Genomic DNA, 21,045 nt, shown 5'->3' on the forward strand with positions numbered 1-21,045 from the left:
TTGCAAATTCATGCTGTCATATTGAAGGAATGACAACCTCGAACATTGTATTCTATAGCTATCGGGTAAATCTAGATCATAACTGTTAGTCAGGCTAGGTAATGGAGAACCTATAAGCGATCTAGTCTGCTGAATGGTCCGTTTTAATCGATGCGATAGGTGGAAGGCATGAAGCAATTGGGAACCCCCTGCTATTGCAATGCTTATGAATTTTTGAGATATAACAGTCACCTCAACGGCACGTTTTTAATGTTATTTAAGCATTCGGTTTTTAATACCTCATTATCATCTAACACATGATTATGATTATCTAAATGAAGAATTACTTCTTCATTTAGTGTGTGGCACCGCGGCAGGTCTACCTTCCAATAATTCATAATACTACACATTTCCATATTGTGTTTTGATTTATCTTTTTTTTTCTCTCTTTCCTGAATATATATCGATCATGAACAAGTTGTTTTGATCCACGTTCACTGATAACATAAATTAAAGGCATTCTTAATAATAAACGTAAACTATAATATAAAAAATTATAAATGATATACAGAAATAAGATTATAATTTACCTTTAAATAAATAGAATTCTCAATTTATGATGATTAAATTATGGAAAGAAATTATAAAGATTAAATTATGGAAGGAAATGAAAAATATTAAAGTTTTTAATATTTTTAAATGAAGGAAAGGAGAAAATTTTAAGATATAATATAATTCTATTTATTAATTTATAATCTAAAGTTAGGCGGGGAAAAAATAAGAAAAGATTTGAATTTATGTTTAATTTAGATTATAAAATTTACATTTAAAAACTTTTATCTTTATTTGAGAAAAATAATGATTGAATTCTTTAAAATTATTGAACAAAAAGAGAAAATCCGAAAATAAAATAATTTTTTTTGTTGTCCAAAATTTGACGGAAAGGGGATTTAAGATTTAACATAATTTTGGTTATTCTTATAGTATTTATCAGGAAGGTGTATTGTTTTTTTAAATTTTATAATTCAATTATTTTTATAATTTTAATACCCTTAATATAACTAAATAAACAAATTGCGCATTAATTTTTAAAAACGGCCGATTAAGATTTTAGCCAAAATAATATGTAAAATTCGAGATAGAGGTCCAAACCTTTCTAACATCTATGCGCAAAATCTCCTGGCTTACATAATAATATTGACTACCAATCAACATCCTTATAATTTGGTAAATTGATCCACCAAAGAAATCGGTATAAATATTGGTATCCAATTTTATTTTAATATTACACATTTAGTAAATAAAATTGAGATTTTTGTAAAAAAAAAATAGGAAGAAATGATTAATAGGACCAACATTCAAAATGATTTCTATTTAATCATCCTTTTTTTGAAACTAATAAATTACAAGTGTATTAAATACGCGCCGAATTGACGTAGATATTTTAAAAAAAAATGAACCTTTTTTTCTTTGCTTCCCCAATGCTTTGTTAAAAAAAGTTAATATACAATAGATTTAAAATGTTTATTTATATTAAAAAATAAGCAATTTTATATTTGGTTTGAGTTTTTTAATGTAATAATTAATGATGTGTAATTGCTAGATTGCATATTCATGCATTAAAGTACATTTAAAAGTGTGCATAGATTGGAGTAAGCTTTAGCTCCATTTTATGGTTGGCGCGTTCGATTAAATGACATTAATATAATGATGGATAAGAAAATTAGTCAAAGTGTAAACTATAAAGTAAAGCTATCGCTGACACCGTATGTTGTTCAGCTATAATTAGTAAATCATCAATATTATATTTATTAGAAATAATAATAAATATATATCGTATTGGCATGATATTTTCTTATATTTATCTAAAAATAAGCTATGCCTAGTTTTGATTCCCGATAAATTTTTAACATTTTTTTTTAAATGTAAATATAATATTTATTTTTTTAACATAGTAAAAAATAGTATTAATTTTATTAATGTAATAAATTAATATTCATTTTTAATTATTTTAAAATAATCCATAGATATCGTCAAGATAATTTTAACACCTTAATTAAGTATTAATTTTATATTTGGTCTTTAAGAAAAATTACAAAGGATGCAATGTTATCTTGTTTTTATGGACACTACCTTAAGGTCAACTAACCGATATTATAATTATATATATATATATTAATTTAAGTTTTAGACTTAATAATAATAAAAATTTATATTTAATAAACACTATGTTTAATCATTTTTTAGAACTGCTGAAGAAACAATCAGTAACAATATTTTATGAAAATGTCTACGAACTAGCTTTTATAATATTTTTAACAACAAATCTAAAATAATCTCTGACTATGGACAATTTTTTTTCCTAGAGAGCATAGCTTAGCCAAGACTTTGATAAAATGGGGAGCACTATTAGGTGGGTTTTTTTTCCATAAATTTTATTGGAGGTTTTTAGGTCGACTTATTGTAGGCTTTTGGCTATATTAATTTTTTATAAAAATAATTTTGAGTTTCACTTTTTTTTTATAAAAATGCAAAAAAAAAGGAATTATAGTCGTTATAATTTATTAACTTTTACTAATTTGTCTTTCAAATTCTTCTATAAATATAATGTAGTAATCTGCTCATAATTTTTCAAGCCCAACCCTGCCCGAAACTATTATAAGAACTTTGTCCGGTCAGGCTCGATCCCGAACGAAATTTATTTTATTGGTCCCGAAAAACCCTACCCAAGATTTTTTACAAAAAACTTTTGTTCTCCCTGTTCGGCCCGAATTTATTAAAATATGGAAGAATTTAATATATTTTAATTGTAAAAAAAAAGTATTCTAAAAATAAAAATTATTGGGGCCTTGTTACTTGAAAGAATTTTAAAATTTATCAATTTATTCCATAAAATTGTGTGATATCATATTTAATTTAAGCCCCACCAGGTCTGGACCAAATTTTTAAAATATTAGCCCTGACCCTGCCCAAACACTGTGTTTGGTTGTATCTTGATGACGGCTTCCTGTAATTTTATTTATCCTCATTTTTTTTAAAAACTTGCGGAAATTTTGAAACAATAGTATTTAAACTGAAATCTTTCATATTTATATTATTAATTCGAACTTCTTCAGGAAGTTTGATATCAAATTCTCTAAGAATGGGCATTCCAAAAAGAAGGGAATTCTCACCCTTAACTACCCAAATAGGTAAAAATTTTAAAATATTCTTTACTTCGACTTCCACTAAACATTTACCCAATATCTCGATCTTGATATGGTTTCCTACTAGTTTATAAGCCGATGATAATGGGGTTTGCCTATGCGACTCCATGTAACCTCATCTATCACACTACACGCCATGCCAGTATCAAATTCCTTAGTACTGCAGCCAATTTATCTTCGCATCGATTGTAGCTTTATTAGCAAAAAACAGGCGAGGTGTCCGTTGTAAAATCATTTATATAGCATGCGTTCTACACTCTTTCTCTATGTGGTTTGCTTTTCCGCACCTAAAGCATATTACGCTGAAATTAGGCTTAAAACTTGATTTATAATTATTATAGTTGAATTTGTTAGCACTACAATTATTGAATTTATTAACGTTATTATAATTATTCCTAAAATAAGTATTTTTGGAACCTTGCATAGGCTTATGTTTAATTATTTTATTGACTTCTGCCAGGGTTTCCTCTCCAATGAAAATAGCGCGATAGCTAGATGCACAGTATCTTCAAAAATAATATTATCTTCATCATATTTTGACCGAAGTTCTTTGTCCAGCTTAGGTAGCTCTACTCCTAAGATGAAAATATCTCTTAAGAGTTCATCAACCGGCGATTTAAAATTACATAAAGAGCAAATGCTTTTTAATTTGATTAAAAAATCGATAATAGTTTCACTGCCTCTTTTTAAAGTATAAAAATTATTGCGATGTAGAAAAATACTCGAAAAATCTTTAAATATTTTTTCTAAATTGTCAAGTAGAATTGGATAATTTATGTTATCTAGGTTATTAGGGAAGTAAAAAAATTTTAATTAAATTATCAGTCCTATATAGGCTAATAATGAATCTTTTTTTATTTTGATCAACAATATTTTTTACTTTGAAAATGAGTTCTATATTATATAGATAATCCTGAATGTTAATGATGTGTATTAAATTGTTGTTTTTTGTTATTTATTATAAAATGTTTATTTTTATTATTATTATATATTTTGAGATTAATTTGAATAATAAAGGCTGATTTTGATTTTTTACATTACAAAATAAAAGATTAAGAAAAACTCGTTTACTACTAAAATTACATTAATGGCGCAGTCTATAAAAAGTCTAACGGATTCAAACCTGTGTTACAAAGATTGGTACAACTTATTTTAAGAATTTAAAAACACACAACCAAGTTTAACACCATCACAAGAAAAATCTCTGTTATTAACAAATAGGGTGTGATACGTACAAAATACTGGTAAATTTATGTGCACCTGATAGTCCGGGAAACAAAGAGGTATTAGAAATACAAAATATTTTAATCATGCATTTTCATCCTAAACCTAATATAATAGTAGAAAGATATAATTTTTATCAATATAATCAACAAAATGATGAAAAATGAGAAACCAATAATTAAAAAAGTTAATAATGATAATGATAAACAAACAAAATCATATAATAAATGTTAAACAATTAAAATCATATAATAATTATAATGCGAGCTACAACAATTGTTTTTTCAAGAATGCCGCTTGTTATAAATGCAACAAAATTGGACACATTGCTCGAGTCTGTAGAAAATAAATAGAGAATTTATTAATAATAAAACAAACGAATATAATCCAGAATTTTGGGTGGATGTCAAAATAAACAACAGCGATATAAGAATGGAATTGGATATTGGAGCTGGAGTCAGTATAATTAACGAAATAGATTGAAAAAATAAACTTAATCATCCTAAATTAACAAATTGCATGCTAAAACTTAAAAGTTATATAGGAACCAATATACCAGTACCACTATTAGGCCAAACTGTAGTAAAAGTAAAATATAAAGGGTGAACATTAGAACTACCTCTCATAATTACAAAAGGATATGTAAAAATCTAATTGGAAAAAATTGGATAATTAAATTTCCCAAAATGACTTAATTACCTGAAAGGACCATACAAATAAATAATATTAATATACAAAATGAATTTCCTCAATTATTTACCAAAGAATTAGGCTGCTTGAAAGATTAAAAGGCACAAATATATATGAAATAGAAGTCAAAAGTAGTAGACAAATAGCAAATGCTGACATGCTATCTAGATTACCCCTAAAGGGAACTCCAATATCAAAAGAAGAAGCGCTAGATTAAATACAGATGAGAGAAACACCTTTAAATGCAAGCGAAATTAAAAGAGAAACAATGCGAGATTATATATTTTCTAAAGTATACAGTTATACAATAGATGGATGGCTAATAAACTATGATGCATGTTTAAAGGAGTATAGCCAAAGGAGAGAGGAAATTACAACTGAGAGAGGTTGTTTATTATGGAGAACGAAAATGATAATACCACAACAATACCGAAACAACGTGTTGGACATGATTCATCAAGGACATATCGGAATGGTAAAAATGAAGATAAGAGCCCGGCAATACGAGTGGTTGCCTAATATAAACCAAGATATAGAAACTTGGGTCGAAAAATGTAGAGAATGCCAGGAACAGATATGCCTCAAAAGACAGCAATTCAAAATTGGCCAAAACCACCAAAAGCATGGCACCGATTACATATTGATTATGCTGGAGCATTTCAAAATCATTATTGGTTGGTAGTGTTAGATGCTAGCAGTCGCTAGCCAGAAATAGTTCCCATGACTAGTACTACAACCGAAAGCACGATAAAAATATTAATAAATATTTTTGCAAGATTCGGATTTCCCAAAATAATCGTTTCTGATAACGGACCCCAATTAAGCAGCAAAGATTTCAATGATTTTTGTGAAAAAAACGGAATTCAATTAGTGCACGGAAGTCCTTACCATCCTCAGACAAACGGCATGGCCGAACGTTTAGTTCGAACTTTTAAACAGAATATGAATAAAAGAAACGAGAGGGATTTAGAAACCAGCCTAGCTATTTTTCTCTACAATTACAGAAATACACCAGGAACAGAAACTGAACAAAGTCCCGCTGAAATACTACTAAAATTTAAACCTAGATGATTGTTAGATCAAATTTTCCAACGGGGAAACAAAAAGGAGAAATTTGAATACCACAATCAAAAATTTCAGATAAATGAAAATGTTTGGTCGCGCCTTTACAATAGTAGAAAAAAATGGGAAGAAGCCAGTATTAAAGGCATACTCGGATCACAACGTTATGAAGTAAGTATAGCGGATAATACGATTATACGTCATACGGACCAATTAAAGAAAAGAACCGAAAATGTATTAATTGAAGAATACGAATTAGAAGAGAGATCGGAGTAGAAGAGAAATCCGAAGAGATAGTAAACAGAGATAGTAAACAAAGAGGATGTAATAAAAAATAACTATGAAATGAATTCAAAGGAGAGGGAGGAAGAAACAAGTCAAGATCGATATCCCAAAAGGATACGATCGAAACCAGATCGACTGGGGATAAATGATGTGTATTAAATTGTTGTTATTTGTTATTTTTTGTAAAATGTTTATTTTTATTATTATTATATATTTTGAGATTAATTTGAATAATAAAGGCAGATTTTGATTTTTTACATTACAAAATAAAAGAATAAGAAAAAATTGAGTAGGTTTTGATATTTCTTCGTTTTTCTTCAGAAATATCTTCTTTGAGTCTTCGTTAGGCATATTATAATTTTAACCATTTAATACGTCTCTAAAAGAAAATAATTCTTAGCTAAATTAATTGAATTCGAAATAATAATATATAGTGATTTATTTAATATAATAAAATATATTTATATGTTTTTATTTTTGCCTATTATAATAATTTGTAGCTTATAAGCAAATTAACAAAATCAATTTATATTTATATTAATATCAACAATGTCATTATCTTTGAAATTAAATCCTTAAATAAAGTATATAAACAGGGTAATATATATCCCGCAAAAAAAAATTTCCTATTTTTTTGTTCCATAAGAGATTTCCTTGATATGAATAAATGTTTAAGAACGACAGATTGATTTGTCCACTTTGAATTCCTATATTTATATAAAAATTACTTATTGTAAACTACATTATCGAGAAGATTAAGTTTCTTATTTCAATAAAAAATGTAGTATTACAACAAAATATTTTATTTTTTAACAAACTATTAATTATCATAATGATACCGTCCAAAGAGTTGGGTGAGCTACAACTTTATAGAAACATTCCTATTTTTATTACTAATTAGTTGTTTTTCTTTAATATGTAAAAGAGAATGTTGAACTTCATATATTTTATAATAATTTGGGCTTATACTACAAAAATTTTATTTGGCAATATTTTATTTGCTAGATCCTTTAAAAGCAAAAGTCCATGATATAAAGACCCAATGCATTCGATATTTATATATTTAATTTTCACAAGTGTTCAGGTTTTCTTCATTACTTTATTTATTTATTATCTTAATTTTTTTGTTTCCTATTTCTACAATTACTTTAATAAATTCAATATATGTATACATACTCCCGTATGCATATTGGTTCCTGTTTAAATTAATTCATAAAAATTGGACTTAGGAGGATTGCTATAATTTATAATACATTCTAGAGATCTGTAAACGGCTCCACCCTTACCCATCTCGAACCTCAAGTTATTTTTAAAAATAATTTTGGTTCGGACTGGTTCGGGCTTAATAAATCTTTAAAAAATTTCTGACTTTCTATATATGATATCTACATTTTGTCAAATTGATATATTTTAAAATTCTGGCAAGAAACAAGGCTGTAATATTTATTTGTTAAAAAAATATTAAATTTTTCTATATTTAAATAAATTCGGGCCGGGCCCAGGCCGGGCTTGAAAAATTAAGCTCGATACAGGCACTAATATATTTCACTATTATATTTGTCTACACATCATTAATAAGGGTCAAATTTTTATTTTTTTTCTTATCTTTCGGTTACTATATTTTTAATTATTTCATATTCACTGAAATTTTTACTAGATAAATATCTTGTGAGCATTTTAAATGCTGTTTTTAAAGATTAAAGCCAAATACAGGTTGCATTATCAAAAATGAACAATTTAACATACAAATGGTGTTGCTAAATTATCAATATATTTCATTAAATTATTTTAAGAAATTTATATTATTATTAGTAGAATTAAAATTAGTAGTGGAAACTCCTTATCCTTATTTCAGTTATTATTAGAAATTTAAAATAAATTTCAGATAAAAGAATTTCCTTCAGATAAGCATGACTAGAGTTGAGCTTTTATTATTATCGAAAATCATCATAAATACAAAAACAAAACAGAATTATGATAAAAAATAATCCTGATTATTTGATAAAATAAGCATAAAATAATAGTTAGGGAAACTATAGGGGAAATTTTCCTATCGGTACATTTATAATTTTAGCCATCCAAACTTGTTACCTACCATAGCACAGTGAAAATAAATAATTTTAAAATTATTTTGGCTAGTTACTTAAAATAATATGAATCAAAAAATAGTAAACCAATAGCAAAAAACAGCACCATATCATGGTCTATGAGTAAATTAACATTTTCATATTAACTAAATTTTACCGTTTTAATATAGATATAAAAAAAATGAGCAACTAATGATTCAATTTCCTTAATGATCAAAAAAAATTCAAATTTAATTACCTGAAAATTTGATTTATTATTATAAAATTATTTTAATTATTATTCTAGATTTAAGAACATTATTGATTCTTAAGTTAAAGAAATTGGCAAAACAAATATTTCTTTTTTAAAATTAATATTATTTCATATATATAGTTTTACGATCTATTTCCCACGTGACATTTTGTTAAATTTCTTAATATCATCTTTCTATCAATTTAATATAATTTATCGAACGTAAATAAACACAAACATAACTTTAAAAACGTGATTTCTATTTTAGAATAAACCACCAGCCAAAGGTAAAATAATTAAAATATTTTTTTTACAATTAATATCTATTTTTAAATGTCGAAATAAATTTAGAAAATCGATAATATTAAATTGTTCTTCTAACAATTTTAAAATATTTAACAAAATCAGAGGTTTTTAATTTTATTAACTTTAGAACTGTAATTTCTAAAAAATATTAATATGATATTAATACTTATAGAATAGTTTTATGTTCTAAATCTATACTATCACATAATTTATTTTACTATTAATTATTTATTTCTTTTACAGAGTAAGATAGTGCGGACGCTTCCAAAGCCTGTCCACTTCGTTCCATTCTAACCTTTACCAAACATACAGGGGCATTTTCTCAAAAATTATAAAATAGATTAAAATGAAATTATATGTTGGAAACCTGACTCCTGAAGTAGAAGAAGATTCAATAAGGGAGTTGTTTGAGAATCTCAATATTAAAGTTACTGAAATTGCTTTGAGAAAAGGGTATGCATTTGTGGATTGCCCTGAACAAGAACAGGCAGATGATGCAATTGATAAATTGAATAGTAAGATATTTTTTATTCAAATTAAATATTCTTTGAATAATGTAAAGGATACAAGTTTATGGGGACAGATATAGTTGTTGAGCCATCATTCCCCAAGACTAAGTAACAACATTTTAAATCAAACAATGTTATAAAATTTTTATTAAAGGACATTTAGAGTTCAAATCAAAAATACTCCTCAAAAAATTTCTATTGAAGATTTGCAAGATCTTTTAAAAACCTTTGGTCGTATTTTGAAATTTGAGACTTTGAATAATCCACCAAATACTCATATTATTACTTATGGATCAATGGAAGAAGCAGAACAAGTTATAGAGAAATTAAATAATAAGGAACTAGAAGGAGAGACATTGGATGTACAATTTTATTATAAAATTTTTTGATCATTTTAATTTTATAGGTTGGCTTGATTCCACCTAGAAGACCAAGAGCAAGAAATTTTAATGGCAATTCAAATTCTTCTAGTAATAATAGGGGTACTAGAAGAGGAGTATCATCCTATAACAATAATAATGGTCAGAATGGTAGAAATATAATACCCAAAGTTTCTGAATTTCCTTTAAAGTAATTGAATAATATTGTTGATTCTGAAATATATGTATAAATTAGGATATCAGTTCCTAGTGAAATGGTTGGAGCTATAATTGGTAGAAAGGGAGAAACTATTAGGACCATTACTCAACAAAGTCATGCAAGGTAGGATTTAATTAATATTTCACTTATTTATTTATTATCAGGATTGATGTATTTAAGAAAGATAATTCAGAGGTAAGAAGAAATTTTATGATGAAACCTAGAGATATGTCACTGAATAATGATTGGCAGGTAAAAACTAAATTTTTTTAAAATCTTAACTCCTTGTTAAGACAATCATGATTGTTGGATCACTGGAAGCCTGTACTGAGGCATGTAAAAAGATTTTAGAAATAATGAATGAAGAAACTAAAACAAATGGAAAAGGGTAAATTATGAGATATTCTATACATTTCTTACACATTTATTCAGAGAGATACCTCTTAAAATTCTGGCTCACAATAACTTAATTGGTAGAATTATTGGGAAAAATGGAAATAATGTTAAACAATTTATGGCAGAGTCTGATGCTAGAATTACAGTATCTAGGTATTTTAAACTATATTTACTTATTTTAATTACATCTGCAATATGAAAGATTAGAATTAGGAAAGGTTCCAGTTCAGTCTTTAACTAAAAGACCAAACTGAACTATAATTTAAAGACTGGATTATGATCAGAACCTATTTTAGTTTGTACACAAAACAACATATAAATCAAATGCATATTTAAATATAATAACAGTGAGGCATCAGACATCCCTTTAACACCTGCTATGCTGGTTATATTTTTTAACCATAAAACAGATTCTAAAGACTAAATCACCGTTGTTTGGTCCAACCTTAGAAAACTGAACAATTTACTCACAACTAAAGATTTTTTGTATCTAATTTCATAATTTTTAAATCAATTTTCAGTGGCCATCAAGATGTAGACAATTGTAATATGGAAAGAACCATAACTATAAAAGGCCCCTTAGATAAAGTTATCAAAGCTCAAACAATGATAACAGCCAAGCTTAAGCAAAGCTATGAAAGTGATTTAGCTGCAATGAGGGTAATTTCATAAATATGTATTAGTTGAAAGAATGTACCAATAATATTAGGGGATAGTCAAAAGCTATATTAAGATAATATGACAGATTATCAGCCAATACAATTTTATATTATTATTTAAAAAAAATTTATATAATGTGAATGATGTTAAATATTATTTAGATAAAATATGGTTTAACCAAATATTTAAACCTTGTGTGATGGTGTGCATGCAATTTGAAGAGTATACAAAATTTTTAAAAAACTTTTTATGAATATTTTAAAGGCCTAGTGTATAAGTGGTTATATTAATATACCATCCTTATGGAATTTAATTCTATTTAAAAGTGTTTCTATGCTATTGGGTTAATATAGCAGATTGGCCAGTTAATAATGTGGGCTAAGGTGGAATCTTTAAAAAGTGTATATTTATTATTGGTGTTTAGTACTCTCTAAGCAATGATGATAAGTGCTATATATCACTCATACAATATTAATAAATAATTTTTTTATCCACTATTTTTATAAGGATATTGGCTGATAGTTGATATTTAAAAATTTGAATAATTAGTCACAGTTGACATTTAAAAAATAATAATCATTATACCAAATAATCTTTTTTAAATTTATATCTATAGGATTTCATGTTTCCAGGTCTACCCAACTATGGAGGCCCAAGAGCAAATTCAGTAGGCTTGATCGTAAGATCATTCATATTTAGTGCAGTCAATTTTTAATGCATAAGACTGCAGTACAAAAATAATAATTAAGAAAATACTATCATACATTCATGACGTTCTTTAATAATTAATGAATAATCAAACTATTAACTTTAAAAGTTTATTTAAAGCCTTCAATAACATAAATTATATAAATTACTTACATAATTTGATAAAAAATATTATGCCATTAAAGTTATAAAGAATACAATTATAATTACAGAATATGGCCAACTACTTCCCAGGGCTCTTTTTTGGTGCTGGTAATGGAAGAGGAGAAACAGAGACTGTGTTTTTGTACATTCCCTATGCCTCTGTTGGTGCAATAATCGGAACCAAGGGATCTAATATTAGAAATGTCAAAAATCAATCTGGAGCCCAGATTATAGTATACTGAATTACTTTGAAAAAATAATTGATCTTATATTTTATAGATTTCTCCTCCTGAAAAGGCTGATGATGCACTTTCCAAAGCTAGAAAAGTTACCATTATAGGAACCCCTGAAGCCCAATGGAAAGTAATTATAAACAAATTTTAATTCACTGATATCTCCCCATTAAATTTTTTTATACAAGGCTCAATTCCACATTTTCGAGAAGATTCAAAATGAAGGATTTGCTGGTATGGATGAAGTTAGCTTGACTTGTCAAATATTTGTTCCCACCCCATTGGTGGGTAGAATCATAGGACGCAAAGGCCAAAATGTTTGTCGAAATTTTACAAAATAAATTATTGAGAAAAAATTAAATCCTTACTTTATTGATACATCAAGGTGCAAGAATTGCAAAAGCTCACTGGTGCTTCTATTAACGTTTCGGAAGAAGGTAACAAGGAGGATCCTCCAGAAGAAAGCTGCATCTCTATCCAAGGACCCTTCTATCCTAATCAAGTTTAACCCTAAAAAATATCATTTATTTAATATTAGTAGTGTTGTAAACGAACGCGTTCATGCTCGTTCGAATTTAACTTTCGTTCAATTTTAAAAATATTTTTATTTATTTTGAAAAATTAATATTTCTGAATTTTAAAAAAAATGTATTATTTATATTTTTTAATCGGCTGTGTATTACCTTTTCACATTTCAATTTATTTAACACATAGTTTATTAATTTGAATATTATTGTTTATATTATTTTTTAACATGGCTAAAATATATTATATTAAAAAATATAAGTTTATTTATATTAAATTAAATTAAAAAAAAATTTATCATAAAATTTTGAACGCTTTTATGAACGTGAACGCGTTCCTTTTTTTTGAACATGAACTTGAACGTGGTTCGATTTTTGTCAATGAATGTTGAATGTGAACGCGTTGGATTTTTTAAGGGCCAATTTACTATTTTAAAAAAATTGAATTTACCAATATCCCATCCGATATTATTTTTTGGGTTATTTTATAATATTTATACATAATTTTCTAATTCTTCCCCATTTAATGGCGATTTCCAGGTTGGTCAGTTTCCCTCTGATTTTTCTTTTCCATTTTTGATAGTCCTCAACATAAATATTTGTAAGATTTATTTTTCTTCTATCTGCCACTAACACATTTATTCACGTCATCTTGGGCCTTCCTCGTTTTAATCCTCTTACTTCCATCAAAGTGCATTTCTTTACATTACCACTCCAATCACTTCTATTTACATTCTTGCTTCAATTCCTAAATTTCTTTTTCTCTCAGAGATACCCCTATGTCATCCTCATCTCTGTTCTTTCCTATTTGGTGCGTAAATCACTTTCATTGCCCATGTTTTGCTGCTATAAACTAAACTAAACAACACTCACACAGCTTATGTAAACTTTTCCCTTTTACTTCAGAGAGACATTTTTATTTGTTATAATAGACATCTCTTTAAACTTCTTTGACCCTTGTAAGAACAGCAGAATCTACACCATCATCTGTGTTTAACATCACCCAAATAGCAAAACTTTTCCCAGGATTAACCTTTTACAAATATCTAAACCACCATTTTCTACGTTATATGTACCTCTTTTATGCGCGTTCTACAAATAAAGATCTTTCTTGCTAACATCTTTTCCCTGATTCTTTTACACATTCATTGCTTCCATAGCCACCTCAACTAATTTTTCCTCACTATTTGCCATTAATACAACGTCATCTGCATATGATAATCCCCAGGTAAGTTCTTAACACATTTTAACTACCACATCCATTACTAAGATAAATAATAAAGGACTGCATGGATCCTTGGTGAAGTCCTACTTTCACTTCAAAGCAGAGACCTTAATGGGCCTTAATTTTTTGACCAGGCCTGGCCTAAGCCAGCAGTAAAAATATTTTTTGGCCCAAGCCCAGCCTGGCCCATATTTAATGTTTAAAAAAATTCCCTAGTCCAGCCCAAGCCCATAATAAGTTTCACAAAAATTTTATTTTTTTTTATTTAATGAATATATACAATATTTGAATATATTTAGGCAATCATTTTGTTTACAATAAGCAACTGTTTTAAATAATTTAAATTTAATATTTTTAGGCCCAGCCTAAGCCCATTAAAAATTTTTTTAACCCAGGTCTGACCCAGATTCACTAGAATATATTATATTAGAGACCGGGTATTGGCCTGCGGGCTGGCTCGGTTCATGAAGGTCTCTGCTTCAAAGCTTTCACTATCTCCATTATATGTCTGACTGCAGTTTGTGCTCCCACATACATTGCCATCACTACCATAAATAACCATTATTCCACACTCGATTTTCAAGACCCATTTTATAACCTTGTGCAGCTACCTTCCAAGTGCCTTCTCTAAATGAACAAACGCATAATACAGTTTTCCTTACAAAATTTGCATCTGTTGTGTCTTTCCTCAGTGTAAACTCAAACTGCAATTCATCAATTTTCGTGTTCCCTTATCCACTTCATCACCCTGTCAAATACTTTCATTGCATGTTCCAAGAGTTTAATAGCATTGTAAGACCCACAATCTAAAAGATCATATTTCCCCTTGTATACTCTATACTTCTTCGACAATTGGGAATAGCACATTTTGTGACAATAAGATTGGCTAAATTCATTAACCATTCAATCCCTAAATCAGAACCTTTGAACATTTCTGATACCACTTTGGTTAAACCTTCTGCCTTCCCTTTTTTCATCTTTTTCTATGCTCTCATAATTTTGTCCCTACCAAATTTACACCCTGGTCCTTCTACCTTTGCACAACTAGCTTCGTTATCATTCATTCTCTTTGCTCAAAAGTCCTTACTTATGTCCCAGATCTTCTTAACACAACTACTATCAATCACCATACATCCTGCCTCTCTTTGCCAGCCAGACCACATTTCCCATTCCTTCCTTTGTTCTTCTTGTGCTTTGCTATTAATTTCTTTTCGTCACCTTGTAAATATCGTTATCACTATTTTTTTTACTATTATACTATTCTTTAAACATCCCCATTTCTCATCCACAGCTTTCGCAACCTCCAAATTCCACATGACTTCTCACTTGTCATTTACCACAGTTGCTTATGCCACCTACTCTTATCACTAATGTCATATTGAATTGACGTCTAGCACTCATCCTTCAATTTCCAAACTTTTAGCCCTGTCCCGAACTTACTTTTAGTGTAGTTGGTGCTGACAATGCATTCCTCCCCCAGTATCACTTTTATATTTTTTACTCTGCTCCTTATTACATCTCCTTACTAACAATCCACCACACTTAACACTACGCGGCTTGTAAGTTACCAGCTTCTCTGATTCTTTCTTAAACATTGTACAAAAATCATATCCATAGCATCACCAAAATCCTCTCCTCTTCTGTATTTCTCGTGTCATAACTAAATCCTCCATATACTTCCTGATAACCCTCACTACTCGTTCCCACATGTCTAATCACCAGCCAAGATAATCCCATCTTCATTTACCAGTCTCGTTGTCACCTTCAATAGACTGTCCCAAAATGTATTTTTCACTTCTTCCAACCTGCAGAACATATGGCATAATAATATTGCAGAGCTTTCTACCAAAGATCATCTTGATATTTATTATCTAATTACCTAGTCTTCTATCTTCAATTACATTGTCCACCCATTTCTCTGCAACAAATAGGCCAACATTAACTTTATCATCGTTACTTCCTTTCCCAGATTATCTACTTTTCTTGTCCTGCCAATCATTCTTACGTCATTACCTTTCCATCTGGTTTCTTGTAAACAACACTCATATATGCCTTCCATGCAGTGCATCATCGCTTCTCCCATTATTCTCCCAACATTCCATATCGTAAATTTTATCACTCGTAAACTGGTTTCTTCACTTATTATCAAGTCATTTTGATAGCAGTCATATGTATTATAATTATGATTTCACCAGGTTTTCCATCCTTCTTTTTGACGTAGGTGGATGAGGAGGCTCATAGGGTACTTTGGTTATACTCACCCATCCATTGTTGTAATCATTAGGAATTTTCAAGGTTTTACAATCAGATGCTTTTCCTGCTAACCCATTTAGGTGGTTTTTATACCCCATAGAGGAAACAATGATCCTATTAGATCCAGACCACAGAGAATTTTTTAAACCTCCAGTAGTCACCATAATAATGAATAAAAGAAATTGATTATTAGATAAATTTAGGAATATTGAATATACAAAAAAATTTATTGTCAGCACAGCGCTATTTAAAATAAATTATCTTTTATTATTTCAGTCAGCCCAGCGAAGAATTAGAGCCATAATAGCTCAGACAAGGAGCACCTCGGCTCCTCCCTTAAGGAGAAGAAGAGTTGGAGGCAATAATAACAACCCTGAGCGTGAACGAGAACAACCACTACCACAACTTAATGGAAATTAAAAACCTTGGATTTATAGCTAAAAAACAATTTTCTTGTAATAATTTTTATGAAGCTTAACAAATAATAAATATCAATAATTTTTGTACAACTTTATGATAGAATTAAATATCATCTTTTTAAAAACATAGTTTTTTGTGTTCTTTCAATATTTCATTGCATACATTAACGTTACTCTATGTTTCATTTTCATGTAAATTTTTGGATTTGCTTAGAAGTCTGAATTTTTGGTAAATTTTTCATCAAAATAGAGCACTTTTAATTTGTTGTCCTTTACTTACGATACATATATTGATCTTACAATGATAATAATAATCCCTATAAATATCTTAATTACATAAATATGAGCATTTTTTTATGTAATAACCTTTTTATTACATAACCTTTGCAAATAAACATTATATATCCATTTTGGATAACTCCTTTCTAACATATAGTTTTTCTTCATAACTACCCTTTTCTAACCTACGAGGCATTGAATCATAGTGTAGAATGGCAGATCAGTTTAAATTATTTCGCATTGCACCATTGTAATGATAGTTATGGCTTTATTTGGATCTTGTTTAATTATTTTTATAACGATTTGGTATAATTAAAAACTCATTCTTAAATTAGCAAGGCTGGTGGTTTATTTTGTAATTTATTATATAATATATGCAATTAATAATATTTATTTTGTAAATATATATATAAAAATATTGTAAATTATATATTTTTTTTATACACATCATTTAGTCAATTATTTGATGATTGAAAATCTGATTTATCTTATAATATTATTATATATGGCTATGTCTATTTATAAACTTCAGGTTTATGCATTTTCATTTCTCCCAATTTTTGTTGGGGAAATTTGTGTGTGTGATTCTTTTTATACCGTTTATCGCACTCATTATTAAGTATTTTTATTTTTTTTAATTTCATTTTTATTCAATTCACTATTATTTATTATATAATAAGTAAGGTTACAATTAAACATTTTTTAGATTAATTTGTATATTCCGAAATATTCGTAGATGAAAATTTGTGTACCTGAAAAAATTTACTGTGCAAGTGCTGAAACCTTCAGTCCAGAAGCCTCATCTGTAGTTCTCTAACTCTCATCACAACACCTCTACAATTTTATTTCAATTTAATTTTGTATCCTTTAATTCTTATAGTTTTTTTTTCTCTTAAAAAAATTGAATTTATAAAATAAAATTTACGGATTTTTTAAAAATATTTCATACCATTTGGCTAAATTTTTTCATAAATTTTTTTTTTGAATTATAATTTTCCAATTTACTTTGTAATCCCAAACGATATCTCATTTTTTCAATACAAAAAAATTATAAATAAATATAAAAAAAATAACAAAAATATTAATTGTATTAACTTATGATTTTATTAATATCATTCATACACCCTGATTCATTCTTTGTGTTTTGTAACTTCATTTAATTCGATTCAGTTTAACCACATTATAACTTTTATTAGAAAATAAAAAAAATAATGAAAAATATGTAGCAAATGTTTGATTTGTTTTTTGCGTTATTTAACGATGATCAATGCATTAGGAAAATAATCGAGGTTGCTAGGTCCAAGATATTTTATATTAACGTAATTAATATACACATATTTCAAAAATTAATTAAATCTTTGCCATTTGTTAAAAACTCGCCATGATAAATCAACAAACAATCTGGTTAAAATATTATAAATATAAGAAGGTTAAAATTTTATTTTGTATTAAAGTAAAGTTAAAAGTTTGAGCAGTAAATGAATAAACGAACGATCTACTGAATTATTTTTCATTTAAGAATTTTTTTACAAATTAAGTTTTTAAGCCTGAACCAGATAAAATGGATTATATGTTAACTTAAAGTTACAAATTTATTAATTTTTATTTTACTCATCTTTTTTTCGGTATATTAACCTTATTTCCACTTAAATTTGGTTTCGATTTGTATACTTTATCCTTTGGAAACCAATAATCCTAGACATATAATTGAATGGGATTATTGTAAAAAAAAAATTCCATCTGAAGAATATACTGCGTGATCAGTATAATTTTTTCATTGAAATCTATTTTTTATTTTGACTCGATAAAAATATATTTTTATAATATTTGTCTATGGTTTGCTTATTATTTTAGCAAATCTAATATCAAAACCATTACTTTTATCAGTGTTTTCGAGGATATAGAGCTCACAGTTAAAAAGAAGGTATGATGAATTTAAAATCTTTTGTTACATTAATAAATTCATTATGTTTGCTTATTATATGAAGCAAATTCAGGGTAGCACCATTATATTTATCAGTCCGTTCATGTATTAAAGGAGCATGGGAAAAAAAGATATTTTATAAAATCCACTATTAAATATGTAAAAATTACAAATTAAATTGTATTTAATTTTCATCCTCTTGTGATTTCAATTATTGTATTTGGAGTTGGATTTCGAATTAGTTGGTATATCCCTTTTCCTTTGATCAATCAAATCTTCCTTAAACGATCTTTACACTTTTACTAGGTTCACGAGAAGGGTTGGTTGTTTCTTTAATTTTTTTTGTAAAAACTGGTAATCATTCGACAAAAAATTTAACAGAATTTTAAAATTATTTTTGTAATTTTAAGTTAATATGTTCTCTAATTGTTTAGGGCAGGCCCAACGTGCTTAACTATTTCTATTGCCATTATTTTGGATAATGAAAGGGGCATGGGGAAAATGTATGAATGAAGATTTAGATTATTAATATTTTGCACTACTTTTGTCATCAAGTGGTTTTTGCGGCGTTTTGTTTATAAGATTGATTCATGTAAGAGATACGATAAAAAAATATATTTAAAATATTTTATTGCATCACTAAATTTATTCTGTTTACTTATTGTTTGAAGCAAATTCAGGGTGACAAACTGGAGAAAAGTTGAGTAAAGAGTTACATTTTATAAAATCCACTATTTATTGAGTAAAAATGACAACATAAATTGTATTTTACTTCCATCATCTGCCATGTCCCTTTCCAAATTTGTTTGATTAATTACATTTAGATTGGATTTGGAGGTTAAAATATATCTTTTCCACTGGTCAATCCCCATCTATCATCTCATTGGATAAGTAGGCATTTCGTTAAATATATTTTTTTTCGTCTTTTATGACCTCTGATTTTTATTTGACACGTTAAAAAATATTTAATAAAAAGCTAAATTTTAAAATTATTTTATTAATATCTGCTTATGATTTATGGCTTATCCAAGGTGCTAAACTTTTACATTTACTAGTGCATTGATAGATTAAAAAGGTATGAGAAAAAGTATTATTAATATCTACTTTAGAGATCTGTAAAGTTAGTCCCGGCCCGAGTTCGGGGCCTTGGAATTTTTTTTAAATATATCTAAATTTATCAATTTTATATTGAATTTTTTATGTAAAATAAAAATATTTGATTTTATTTATTGAAATTAAACGACATATAACATGTCTTTTATTTTGAGTAAATATAAAAATTAATTTCTATATTTAAATAAATTCGGGACGGGCCGGGTGGGTAAATTATTTTAAAAAAATTCAGGTTCGGGCCGGGCCGGCAAAATCTTTTTTAAAAAATTACGGGTTCGGGCCAGGCTGGCAAAACTTTTTAAAAAAAATTTCAGGCCGGGACGGGCTTAAAAAATTAGGCCCGATGCAGATCACTAATCTACATTATCTTACAAAGCTTATCAATTAAAAATTACAAAATTATTTGCATTCTACATTCATCTTCTTTTGGCGTTTCTATTATTGTATTATGAATCGGATTTAAATTAAATTAACTATATCATTTTTCATTTGTATATTATCATTAAATTCTCCTGATATATGTTTTGTCACAAGTACAACGAAAGTTTTAGCGGGTTCTTTAATTTGTATTTTTGTGATGCTTATAACAACTGATAATAATTTGAGATACAATAATAAAAACATTTTAATTAAATACAGGATTTTAGAATGTTTTTAGTAATTTTAATTAATATTTTCGATTATTTTTCAATGCAAACCTACAATTCGAAACTACTATTTTGGGGAATGGAGGGGGCATTGAGAAAATGTATGAATAAAGCATTATTATAAAATCCGTTAATATTAATTAAAAAATATCAAAATTTATAAATGGTATTTTACTTCCACTACTTTTATATGTTCCAAATTTGGTTTCGATGTGAGGTTACTGATTCCCTTTTCCGCTGGAAAATGCCCCCAGTAGGAATATATTTCTTATAACCTCTTATTGCATTAGCTTGGTTATTGATGTTGTCATTAGATGTATCTAATTCGATTTTTATGACCAATGATTTTTATTTGCACCTA

General features: G+C 27.6%; 1 protein-coding gene across 3 annotated transcripts; it reads left to right on the forward strand.

Moving 5' to 3' along the window:
- Window positions 1-8,895: 8,895 nt before the first annotated feature.
- On the forward strand, window positions 8,896-18,140 carry LOC135929164 (insulin-like growth factor 2 mRNA-binding protein 1). 3 transcript variants are annotated; one of them, XM_065465688.1, is made up of 16 exons: window positions 8,896-9,052; window positions 9,315-9,586; window positions 9,634-9,688; window positions 9,735-9,942; window positions 9,987-10,150; window positions 10,196-10,282; window positions 10,324-10,411; window positions 10,453-10,547; window positions 10,592-10,708; window positions 11,077-11,215; window positions 11,832-11,882; window positions 12,136-12,300; window positions 12,347-12,430; window positions 12,489-12,617; window positions 12,686-12,802; window positions 16,579-18,140. In XM_065465688.1, the coding sequence occupies exons 2-16, from the start codon at window positions 9,418-9,420 to the stop codon at window positions 16,720-16,722; spliced, it is 1,812 nt and encodes a 603-aa protein (XP_065321760.1). In that variant the 5' UTR covers window positions 8,896-9,052; window positions 9,315-9,417; the 3' UTR covers window positions 16,723-18,140. The 3 variants fall into 3 exon arrangements, with proteins under 3 accessions (XP_065321760.1, XP_065321758.1, XP_065321759.1); XM_065465686.1 differs by having other exon boundaries at window positions 11,832-11,894; window positions 16,579-18,138; XM_065465687.1 differs by lacking the exon at window positions 8,896-9,052 and adding an exon at window positions 9,065-9,175 and having other exon boundaries at window positions 11,832-11,894; window positions 16,579-18,139.
- Window positions 18,141-21,045: the final 2,905 nt, after the last annotated feature.

This window comes from Gordionus sp. m RMFG-2023, chromosome 4 (genome assembly GCF_954871325.1).
Source record: "Gordionus sp. m RMFG-2023 chromosome 4, tfGorSpeb1-WG-v2, whole genome shotgun sequence".
Taxonomy (NCBI): Eukaryota; Metazoa; Nematomorpha; class Gordioida; order Chordodea; family Parachordodidae; genus Gordionus; species Gordionus sp. m RMFG-2023.

Excerpts from the sequence above, each read along its gene's own strand:
- LOC135929164 (XM_065465686.1), top strand. The coding sequence starts at position 9,418 with ATGAAATTATATGTTGGAAACCTGACTCCTGAAGTAGAAGAAGATTCA. Across the intron at positions 10,548-10,591 it reads ACTAAAACAAATGGAAAAGG|AGAGATACCTCTTAAAATTC; the intron begins GTAAATTATGAG and ends ACATTTATTCAG. Across the intron at positions 12,803-16,578 it reads GACCCTTCTATCCTAATCAA|TCAGCCCAGCGAAGAATTAG; the intron begins GTTTAACCCTAA and ends TTATTATTTCAG.